Source organism: Anas acuta, chromosome 2 (assembly GCF_963932015.1).
Source record: "Anas acuta chromosome 2, bAnaAcu1.1, whole genome shotgun sequence".
Lineage (NCBI taxonomy): Eukaryota > Metazoa > Chordata > Aves > Anseriformes > Anatidae > Anas > Anas acuta.
Genome location: NC_088980.1, coordinates 44,738,122 through 44,750,772, shown reverse-complemented (window position 1 = coordinate 44,750,772; position 12,651 = coordinate 44,738,122). Strand labels below are relative to the sequence as shown.

Below are 12,651 nucleotides of genomic sequence, written 5' to 3'. Positions count from 1 at the left end.
GCAGAGAAACCCAGCAAGCTTCAGTTAACTGGTCATGATTGGCTAAAAACTGTTGTAAAATGAACTTGGAACACCTTGGAACACGTCTTCTACATACTTTCAGATAAATAAAAGTGACTTTGGTTTTTAGAGCCAACACCTTAACAAATGTCTTCCATGGCATGTTCACCTCAATCATCAAATTCTGTTGCAGGGAATGGAGTTAAGATTGTCCTTGGAGAAAATATGCTTTCCATTGAATGTATGGAAAACAGCCTTCTCCTCCCTAGCTCTCCCAAAATCAGACGAAGGACATCTGTTCAAAGACGTGGCACACTGATTGCTGATCAGCAATATCTTGCTCTCACATGCACACTTGTTAAAGCTTTTGGCTTTGAACTTTCTAGGCATCACAGGAAATAAGTAGAAAAACAAACATGAACAGAATTGATGGTCATGACTTCCCCAAATGTTTAGCAAAAAGTGCCCTAATTATTTCAGAATCAAAAAACATATGCAAGGTTGCAAAAAGTTTCAGAACCTCAGCACACCCAACTATAGAAAAAAGATAAAGTATGAGACAGTGCACTATGAAATGAAAATGTGAAATGATATAAAAGTGTTGGTGCTTACTACTATGCAACTATCACAAAACCAAGGGCTGGAAGCGGATGTGCAGCTGGTGGGCCAAGACAGTTCACAAACAAGATTGGGGATGGACAATTCAAACTCAGATGGTCTAGTGACTCCTTACAAGGCTAGCAAATGCAAAATAAACTCAGAGTCACTATTAAAATAGTAAATGAAGGAATTAAACCACCAATGTGTCAATTCAATGTATGACCCTTCATAGTTGAAAAGTCCTTACAGAAAGAGAGTTTCTTGGCTCAGAAAGATTTTGTGGGCCAGGGTTCTAGAGTGACAGTGCACATCTCCTCCTTTGTGCCCCTACAACAAGGGCCAAGAACCTCCTCGTGAAAGCAGTTCCACCCTTGGCTGAGTACTCTGGGTATTAGTTTGGAAAGATAACAAAATGCATCAAGTATAACAAAAAGCCAGTAGCTAGTGACTTGCTCTAGGGGCTTTTCTCTGCTATTTTGTAGATTTTAAAAGAGTGATCAACACATCATTTATAAAAATGCTGACAAAATCTGGTTTCATTTACTCTGTACTGCTGCAGTGACATATGGATTGACACTTGTAAGCATGAATAGAACTTAAATATATATTTTACATCCAGTGTCAACTGAAATAGAAATTATTCTTTACAGTAATAGTGCACAAAAGTCATGTTTTCCTGTCTGTTCAGTTGTTTTCACATCTTTTGAAATGTTCTCTCAATATATTTTTATTGACTACATGTATTAACTCATATTTATTTTGATACAGATGAACAAGATATAATCTGACATTAAATCCATCTCTGTTCAGCTATAAAGACCATGAGATGAGTTTCCTGACACATCCATTGACTGGATTGAAGATGTTAACCGTGAAAAATGGTTGTTAGCAGTTAAAGGTACAGATGACTATTCTGAACTTCTAGAATTATATCCTGCAGTCCTAGATATATTTTGAAAAGTCAGAATTGAGCAGAAGTTAGAGTAAATTATCACGTAAACAAACTACATTCCAGTGGTCAAATGCTTTATACAGGAAACTTCCTGGATTGAAATATTCTTAAAAAAGAAACCAGTCAGATGTACATAACTACAGAAACAAATACCTTTTAAGAGAAGAAACAAAGTATTTTATAAAAAACACTATGACAGAATTAAAAAGCAAACAAACAAACAAACAATAGTTTTAACAGTCACCATGAAATACTATGAGTGTTGTAGAACATAAACAAGACAGGTATTTTCCCTACTCCAAAAATCATTCCTCATCTTAGTTTGAAAAAATACCTGCACAACTAAAATTTTCCTTTAAAAAAAAAAAAAAAAGACTTTAAAGACTTGTTTTTAAACTCTTTCAACAGATCTCAGGTTCTCAACTTGATTCTTTAATCATTACCTCAGAAGTCAGTATTTTGTGCTATCTAAGTGCAGAACTGACACTTCTCTTTCTACATTTGAGCCTTTTATGAAACTGCTTGCCTTTTTGCTTCTGTCCAGTTATTCTCATATCCAGCTCTCCTTCCAAGTATCTTCTTCCTTTTGCCACGTTCCAATGTTTTTCAATTCAGTTCCTAAGAAGGTTCTCCTGTTTCCCTCTCAGCCAGGAATCGCTCCTTCCATGGCTGCTTGGAAATTTCACAGACAACTGCTTCTTTCTATTTATCTTTTGCTATAAGAGAAAGATTTCCCCCTTCCTAGCAGAACTCAAGATTAATCCATAATCATCTTGTGTCACTGCAGAGACTGGACCTGAATATTCTTCTCTTTTGAAGTCCAACATAACCCCATATAATAGTAAACACATGCTTCTCAACACAAAGAGCAAATCTTCAAATTGCAATACATGATGCAAATATCCTGGAATAGTTTTAGAGGAGTAGTGTGAGCACCCTACTGAGGAAGCCCTGCTTCCTTTTTCATTAAACCCCGTTGGTTTGCTTTTTAAAAAACAAACAAACAAACAAACAAACAATTAAGAGTAGTTCCTAAATATAGTCAAATGCTGATCTTGACAATATATGACATTTTACCTTTCATGACATTTTCTTTTCAATAAACGTATAATCCTACTGAAATAGCATGCTGACTACTCACCAAATATCAGATTTTGTGTTATAGCCCTGGTGTTTCAGTGCCTCTGGACTCATGTAGTACGGTGTCCCAGTAAATGTAGTTGCCAGATCACATGAACCCATCAAAAGACGAGAAACTCCAAAGTCCCCTAAAAGTGACAACAGAAAGATCCGCCCCCAAACAATTAAGCACAGTAAGACTAAAATTCTTACAAAGAACTTAAACATTAGTGCAGCTTTCACATGCTTCTGTTCACTTTCCATTTTTAAATTAAGATCCACATCCTCAGTTTGCATAAATGGTCAAAATTCCAGACATGTCAACACAAAAATGTTGTTTTACAGAGAACCAAGAATATTGGTAATGAGATAGAGATTTTTTTTAAATTCCTGCTTATCACTTCAAAGTCAACCCAAGTTGACTGTAATTAGTAGGAATTTCTTATCTAGGTGTCCATCTTATTTAAAATTATGTGGAATAATGGGCTGACCTACTTCCCCATTGCTACCTACAGTCCATTTCAAAGGGAGGGATCAGCCTTTGCCAACTCTACTTACATTTCCAGGAAATGGCCCAAGGGATTAAACAAAAAAGGTTTTGTCCACATGTTCTGGTAACTTCTACAGATAAAAAAATAACGATGCTGTTGGGATACTAAGAAAGGTTTTGCCCTGTCAATGTGTATGTAGTGAATAGCTCTAGGCATCAGAGTTTGATACTTCGGTACCACTGTGATTAATAATACAAAAAAAAAAATCAGAATTGTGTTTAAACCAACCTGTTATAATAAATGCTTGGAACTCTTTATGAAAGTGAAATTAATACAAAATAATTTCAGTGGCAACAAAGAACTTAACCTGTAAATACTGCTTTTTTTAAATAAAGAGGATGAAATAGGACATCCTCACATCCTAACATGGATCGGGAAATCCATGTTCGATTAGAAGCACAGGTAACAAAAAGGCAAGATACTAATTAAATATTTACATTTCAAGAGCATATGCAAATATTTATTTATTTGTATAAACTACTGTTAGACACAATACAGTAACTGAACATTTAAAAATTGAATAACTTTTAAATATCGTTATTCATCTAAAATTCTATGGTTTTTCAAAATAAGAACACCACATAGAGGAACATAGCTTCAAGAGGTCTCAGGAGGTCATCTGATTCAAACCCAAGTCAAATCAGCGCCACCTTCAAAGCTACATGAGGGTGTTCAGGTCTAGGTCCGGGTGAGCTCTGAGCACCCTCAAGGCTGGGATTTCAGTGCCTGTATGGGTCCCTGTTTCTGTGTATGCCTGTCAGGTAAATGTTTGACCACAAATCAAACACTGCATCAGACATCACTTTATGTAAATCTCCTTATTCACAGAATGTCTGCTGGATTGTTCTACCATAGTAAAACATATCTTTAAAAAGTATGCAAGTCTCACCGATTTTAAGAAGATTATTCTTCAAAAATATATTCTTGGCTTTCAAATCTCTGTGAAGTATTCGCCTGGAATACAAAAAGAAGTTCAACCTCATCTGACTTGAATGATTCAAAGTCACGTACCAAGTATTTCAATTATTTATCTTCATTCCTTGCTAGGAAGGCCTGCCTAGTGCTGGTACTAGTCTAACCCTGTAAGTGACAATGCACAGAGACTGGCATTAAGGAGCTTCACAAAAACACAGAGGTACATTCACAGACACCCACAGGTGGGATGAGAGCCTAAGCAGCCAGGATAATAAAAATGCACCCATGGATCCCAGCTTGAGAATACGAATACAGGTTTAACATGAGCTGCAGAGCAAAAGAGAAAAGTGTGTCTTCCTGTCTGGCTCTTCTTAAAAGCATGACATCCTATTTTCAGCCAGAAGAATAAGACGTGTCACAATAGAATAAGGGATGAGAAAAAACAGCAATAAGAGCAATAAGCTCAGGTAACCCTCCTGCAGAGAAAACGTATTAACTTGAAAGACAAACATGTACATAGACTAGGCTACTTGTACAAATTTTTACAGTAATGGTCTGGAAGATAAAAGAACTTCACAAAGACAGAGATCAAAAGGAAAAGAAATAGAACAACTAGCTTTCACAGATATATTTTTCCATCAAAGACTGAAGCAGCATCAGAAGATACACACCATGCCAGGACAAACAGCATCTCCTCCATTTCTAGAGATCTTAATGCGTGACAGTAATTTTCCATCTCATTAAGAAAAAAATATATCTCTACAGTACACAAAGCATCTTCTCAATTAATTCTTATTAATAACACTTCCAAGAGGTTTCCCTACAACCTCAGCCAAACTTGAATTTAACCACTTAAGTTCCTTACAACTAATACTGTGTGTTATCAAGCCACCATCTCTGCTGAGGAGGAGCTTAGAATAGCTTCAGTACATAATGACTACTGAAACTGTGTTTGGTATTACAAATACACTACTTGTTTAGTCATTTAGAACAGATAAAGAAAGCAACAGAGGATCTAAGATTCCTGAGAGGCTCTAAGATTCTTGAGATGTGGGCAGAAAAACTCAATATGGTAATAGATTTTATTTGTTCTTGAGCAATCCTCAAGTATTATGTCAAATTTTATTGAGTTATTATAGTCTAATGTATTTAATGCATTGAGATACTGAAATGATTTCCAAAATAGCTTCCATATTAAGTCCAGAAAATACGTATTCTACAGCACAATTAAAATAAGCAATTTAGTCCACATCTCATTGGAAAATATTTTTTTGCAAGAAAAGAAAAAAATTATTTAATTCAATATACTTAGTTCATAAATTGGGGGAGAGGAGAGAAAAATAGCTATTAGAAGATATTGTAGTACACATGTAGCTGAACAAGGAAACATTTCTATTTTTATGGGACATAAAGAAAAGAGTTCTTTATACATTATGGATTTTTTTTTCCATTTTTTGTCCTGAAAATAATACTTCTAGTGAGAGATTACACATTTGCAAAAATGAAAGTTTTATTCACCATGTCTCCACTGGTATCTATAAATAGTTTATTCTCTACTTGGCAACTTTCTTGAGCGATATACATACATTCATCATGCATTACATCGGTAAGGAAATTAAGCTAAGATTATATTCCTTATTATTTTATAAGCCTATATACACACAGTTGTATATAAATCTTGCTCTGTCAATTTAGATTCATAAAGTATTTCCTTACCATTCATCACACAGAGCTTTAAAAGAACTTGACTTCACTGTCTTAGATTTTTATTTTTTTTTATTTTGTTGTTGTTTTTAGTTTTGTAGAAACACAATCTTGAACCTAAAAGTTAGCTGGGCAACTGTGATTTGAATGACAAGTATCTTGATGTAGAAAAAATATGCAGAAAACTTTCAGTAACTTATTACATGAGATAAAGAGAAGTTTTTTGGCTACAGTGGTTTGAAATGGAATATAATGCTAATATAAATGTGAAACATAGCGATGAAAATATGATGCAAATTATTTGTGTTGCCAATAATTATCAGATGCTTTTATGTTTTAATATGAGTAAGAAATTTTGGGGGTAATTTTTTTGGAACTTCCCATGATGATAACTCTTGATACCAGCCACTTCAATCTGCCAGGATACGTCAGAAGATTAACAAGTTACAAGCTGAAACCTTAACTGAAACAACTACTTTAATTCTAGCAAGAAATAAATATATGTTGCCAATAAAGGGAACATGAATTAACCGGACTCCAGCAAATCTTAATCTAACTTGACAGTTAGTGAAGTGGTTATTGATATTTTGGGTAGAAATTAACACTTCAGGATGGTCTTAAATTTAGACTATAAATACACCCGTACCTATGTTTAACAGATTACCTGCTTGCTGTCTCATACTCATAAAAAAGCAGCACGGATCACTGAGCAGTAGGCAGCCTCCTTCAATAAAGATGCCTCTGCAACATACCAGCAAGTGAAGCTGATTGAAGCTGAAGTTTACTTCTGCAAAATATTCAGCAATAAATTTCTCTTTCCTTTGTCTGAAGAACTATTCTGAGAACTAAGAGGTTCTGGGCAACTGTGAATCCTGTACTAGGAAAGACAATGTGAAATCCACATAGACTTGGACAGCGTGTGCTACCCTATAGATTGAAAGAAACAAACTTGTTTGAATAAATGGTAACCTTATCAAAATCTCTGTGTTGGCATATTGTTCATAAAGATTAGCAAAGTGATGGATAATGGTCAGCTATATTCAAATTTAGGTTAAATGAATCAATGGCTTCATTGCCTGAGCGCTGTAGGATCAATTTTGTGCACTAATATGTGATGAGCTACAAGTATGCCAGAGAGACCAGATGATGGTTTCATGCTAACTCTCTCTGTCTAGATAAGACCACTGAACTATGCTTCCTGTCCTCTACTTGTCTCTTTTGTTATATCAATGACAGATGAGGATTGCATCTATTTAATTCTAGATAATTTAGCTTTCAAGTTTAAGTTCAAAAATCCTTCAATTATGTAAAATAGACAGTAGATAGCAGAGTCACCGGGAGATATTCATAACCCCTTTGGGATTTATGAAGCATAAGTAAAAGACATGAATGCCTAATCTGTACAATCTGCTTTATTTGGGGGGAAGAGAGCAACATAAGGTAGAAAAACAGTTCTTTCTGGGGGTAAATCTCAAGAATGAGAGTTTTCAAAAAGTGTAGTTTTCAAAAAGTTCAACTAATGGTGCACAAGAAACAGATCCACACAATAATTTATGTCTAGAACCAGAAATTATCATTTTTGCTGTTCTAGGATAAAAATTCCCACCCAAAGCAGCTAGATTTTCTAAGAAATGGCATGAGGAAGTCCAACCCACAGATAATGAACATTTCAAGATTCTAACTCTAGGGCAAAGGTTTTTTTTGCATTAAAACATAGTTCAAATATGTATTAAACCTTTTTTTTCCCTTATCAGTATAGAAGAAATCACATACAACTCCTTCATACATAAACAGAGGGCTGTTATTCTCTGTTTGTATTTCAGTAATTCCAACAAATTTCTGCAGGTACTTTTAAAGCCTTTTAAGCCTAGGCTTTGCCATTTAAGCTACTGTTTGGCTTAATAATAATAAGATAGAGAATAGTTTTCTAATGTGAATACAGTTAAAACCACAATATAATACAGGAAATACAAATAAAACTGTCAAGTCATTTCTATGTGTCTGGAGAGGTGCTATTAAATAGCTCTAATTCAAAGAGAGAAAATTAAATGCTTTTTGGAAAATCAAATTGTTACTTTCACTGGAGAATTCAACTGTACTTTTCAGGAAACCCAGTAATTTAACATACACATTTATCAAAGTGTTTGTTTATAAGAATTTTTTGAAAGATTTATTTGAGAACAAATAGAAGATGAGAAAAATAAAGGAAAAAAAGAAGAGCAGACAAAGGGACCTGTGAGAAAAGTGCAGATTACAGAGGCATAAGGAAATACAGAAGATAAAAGACAAAAAGAAAGAACAACTTATACAATACATTATTATTATTATTATTATTATTACTCTGCATTAGTCTACACAATACATCCTCTAAACACACAGGTTAAAGAAAGGATTTTACCAAAAGTGGACCTTCCAGATTAGTAACATTTTTATGATACATTATTAAACCAAAATTCAAGAAGGGGAAAAAAAGCCACTAATAGTTCAGTTAAACAGTCAGGATTTTTATTTCAATTTTCCTCTGTCCTTTCTGCCTGAGGTGAGTGCTGAAAAACACAGCATCCCAAGAGATCTCTCTTTGTTGTGCTCCCATCACTGCAGTCTGTGGGGATGGCATGGTGCATCACGTACAAGCCCCAGATAAATTGGCATTTAGGAACCAAAATGTTCTGAGTCACAGACAGTAATTCACTCTGCCCTTTTCCCTCTACAGTCTGACTCTGCAGGTGCAAAAACTCATTAGGCATCTCTCAGTTTAGGTCAAATGTATCCTACATACTTCACTTCAGCTCAACTGAGAAACAGTTGTTCTTGTTGACCGGTGACTATCTCCACCTGCTCCTCTCCTCTCTTGAAACTCAAGTTCAAGCAACCAAATTTGGCCCAAGCTACTTTAAGATAAATTTGAAACAGCTACATCAACTTGGTGCTGTTTTCAGCCTCAATTTAGCAGATAATAATCTTTCTTTTTTAACGACTCATGCAGAATAAAAGACTAATTATTCTAGTTTACATTCTGAATAGAAAAGAAGAAAAAGACAAGAAAAAAAGAAGAAAGGAAAAAGAAAGCAAAAATAGAAGAGAGGAGAAGAAGAGGTAAAGAGGAAAAAAAAAAAAGAGAGAAAAAAAGAATTCTCATCTCCAGACTCTGGATGTAACCTAACTTTTCTCTCTTTCTCTCTCCCCCCACTAGCTGTACTAATAATTTAAGCCATTATTCTTGGCGAAATTATTATTATTTTAATTTTTCATCTCTTGAAAACGTGCATCTAAATCTGAGTGAGGTAGTGTGCAGATTAGTTATTTACAATTGGCAAAGTAGGTGTTACACCTACATAGGCAAAATATCCTGAGCCTGTGCTAAGACAGTCGTTGCAGCAATGACATTCTTCATTCTGAAAATTCAATAGGAATGATAGCCCAAACAGTTCATCTTGGCAGGATGAAACACCTTGCAAATCACACTGGAGGCAAGAACTACACTCACAGAGATGACCAGGTAAGTATTCACCTGTTATTATCCCTGTTCTAAACAAGTGAGATCTCCGCAGCTGTTCAGAAGTCTGCAAACCAGTGCAAGCATCTTGTGTGGAGTGTGCTACCAGCAAATCCAAGGGATGGTCAAGAATGTTGGATCCCTAAGGCTCACATAAAACTTTTTAAGCCTTGCATTGAGACCTTATTACACCAATGCTCTACGACTCTCCATCAGATGACCAACTTGACATGTTTGGTGTCATGGAATCTTACACTATTAGTTATGAAATGTTTTAATCAATCATAGTCTCATGAAATCACTGTCTTAATGATCTGCAGTAATTTTTTAGGTTAATCTTTGATGTGTTGTTAAAAGTAATGTCAGTTTTCAAAGAATGTAAGCATATAAGATTTTAAGGGGATTACATCAAGCACTTATATTTGATTCTTCACATTAAACATCTGCAAGAGCTCTTTGCTGAATCCCCTTAAAAGCTGTCTTTATTTTAAACTTGAAAACTATTTATTCTAACAATATTGAGCAATTTCTACCATGTTAAATTTTTCACTTGGCTCTTACAGAATTTGTCTCACACTGAAAGATATTTATCACTGCACCACTAAAGATGTAACATACAATATCCTTGCATGATAGACAATTAATTACACTTTATGTATACTACACATACACTATACTACACATACATGTACACTACAGCAGTTCGTTGACTAGGATTTTATTCCAATAAAAATAATCAATATGGTTCAATTTCTATTTGAATAAATACAAGTCAGTAAATGCTTACTCACTTCCCTCACGAGTTGAATGCTCTTGTATTAAAGCAAATGACTGTACCTTTCATGCATATAGTTGACTCCAAGTAACAACTGTATAAACCAGTCTATTATTTGTCTTTGAGTGAATACTTTCCCAGATTGTTTGTACTCTTGAATTTTCAAGTCTAGATCTCCACCCTGAAAAACATCACAACATTTTACATTTAAAGTAAGTACATTTAAAGTTAGTTTTTAAAATGTCTTCTCCTTCATGAAATCACAGGATGCCATTTTCTTACACCTTCAGGCTCCGTAGAACACAGGCAGTAAAATTAATGCTGGCACATGAATTCTGAACTCTCACAGCACCAAAAGCATACAGAACTGAGGATCAAAATGAGATCAAGCTGTCTGGCTGCAGAAGGAAATTAGGTCAGTTCTCTCTCAAGAGTTACATAAAATCACAAAAGTTTTCAACAGTTCTCACTTCATGCCACCCAACTTTAGACATGTACATCTGAGCTAGTCACCTCAAACTCCCTTAATTATAATTAAGGCAAAGGAATAGTCACTTACATAGTGCAATTAGCTCTGCCATGTCTGTCTTAGGAAGGGATGGATCATGTTGTACAAATGCTGTTTCTCTACAAGAGTTTATGATGAGGGTCTACATTGTCCAGCTCAGATGTAAACAGCTAAGTTGAAGGAAATTAATCTGCCCCTGAATAGTCCGAACGATGGTTTGTAAATCTAGGGAAGATGTTTCCACTTAAGTTGAACAATTCACAGTCAAGAGACATTCCCATTTTTTACACTGAATAAGCATATCAGCAGTGAAGAAACTGTGCTGTTCTCTTAAGAATTAAAATACAGACTCTTAAATTATGATACTTTGTCTCTCTTCCAAATTCTCTTTTGTCAGAAACAAAGCAGAATTAAACTGTCTATAATCTGTGGCATGTGTTTTTGTAGATACTTCATTAAAATTACAATTGAATCTAGAAGTAACACTAAAAATGGAGCAGTATGATACATAGCAAGCAGTGCCAAATAAACTAGAAAATATATACAGAAAAAGACTACCCAAAAACTATAAAGGCAGATATTTGTAAAAATCAGTCAAACAGCATAATGAAAGAGGCTCTCAAAGAAGCTTAAATGAAAACTGTTTATTTTGCTAAAAAAGAGAGGAATGGTTGTCCTTACAAAATAAATGGATTTTGTTTACAAGAATGCACATTAGTGGCAAGTACTATGTCGAGGTAACTAATCCCAGAGCAAAGGGATGGTGAGTCTAATTCTATTCTAGTGATTAATTACCTTACGTCAGGACAACCTACTCTGCATAAATCATTACTTCTGCATAAAATCAGAAGTATTATGTGCCACGTACTAGAAAATAGTTTAACCTGTACCACTGTGTATAGAAAACAGACTACTAGTTATGCTGATACATGCCATTTCCCATTATCAACCCTTCCCTGTGCTGTTGACTCCAAAAGATTATGGTCTCTTCAATATTCCTTGTTTTTCTGTTCCCAAAACCACAGTGCTTCATAGTGATGTTACACAATAAGCAGGTTCTGTCCTTGCAGATCTATACGTTTCTATTTCAGCATGAGTTTACAACAGTGTTTGCAGTTCTTCAGGCTCTAAAAGTTGCAATATTCACGAGTGATTGTGTTGAAAAAGAAAATGTTTTGTCATACATGAAAAATGTGTTCCCTGACAATGTCCTGCGATTTCTAAATTGAAATGTCTGAGTCATCTTGTTCACTAGGGATGGGAATAGGGCTTCGACTCTCCATCTGCATCCCTGCTGCAGCCCAGAGAGAAGCTCTTCTGGGAACTTGGAGCTCTGAGCAGCTGCTTCCCCTTTGCAACTCCAAATGTTCAACAGCTTCCCAATGGCTGCTCACAGCGGAGCAGAGGAAGACAAGAAAAGGTATTGCTGGGTACTCTGCTGCATGGCAACCAGATGGGCTGTGCCTGAGCCTACACACCTCAAAAGTAGTGACTCACCTACTCCAGATGGCTGCCCCAGACCACTGAGAGGCAATAGTAGCAGTAGCCCAAGATTCAAGGGCTGCTCTGACACGTGCTGCTGCAGGATACTGTCCCCAGGGGACTGTCCCAGTAAGGACAGCTGAGGTGCAATAGGCACTGATCACCATTTCTCACTATCCCAATACGTAATCTCTCAATCACATGTTGACACACACAGAAAAAAAGCAAAGAAACATAGAAAGTGAAGAGTTAGGCTGGTGGGTGCTCTCAAGTAGGGGGAGGTTTCTTTCAGATGGTAGAAGAAGAAAAGCAGCCAAATAACTACATGTGCTCTCAGGTTAACTGTATTGCTTTTCACAAGACCGGTCTCAATGTCCCACAGACAATTTAACCTTAATTTTGTGTCTAAAAAGGGAAAACAAAAGTGTATCATAAAAAAAAAAAAGCTGAAATACTGCTGCCCAATTTTACATTCTGGAAGACCAGTTACAATGAAGTTCATAAGGAAGTTAACAAATGAAATAGGAAGTTTCCAAGCTGCAGTTTCTA

The 12,651-nt window shown here is 35.6% G+C and overlaps 1 protein-coding gene across 2 annotated transcripts in view; it reads right to left on the bottom strand.

Moving 5' to 3' along the window:
• The window catches only part of NEK11 (NIMA related kinase 11), a 110,691-nt gene that overhangs the window by 78,905 nt on the left and 19,135 nt on the right, over positions 1 to 12,651 (bottom strand). For both annotated transcript variants that reach the window (XM_068674539.1, XM_068674540.1), the window contains exons 3-5: positions 10,175 to 10,293; positions 4,112 to 4,176; positions 2,694 to 2,820 (exon numbers count right to left, since the gene is read on the bottom strand). In XM_068674539.1, coding sequence (XP_068530640.1) covers positions 2,694 to 2,820; positions 4,112 to 4,176; positions 10,175 to 10,293 — 311 coding nt within the window. The remainder of the gene's footprint in view (positions 1 to 2,693; positions 2,821 to 4,111; positions 4,177 to 10,174; positions 10,294 to 12,651) is intronic.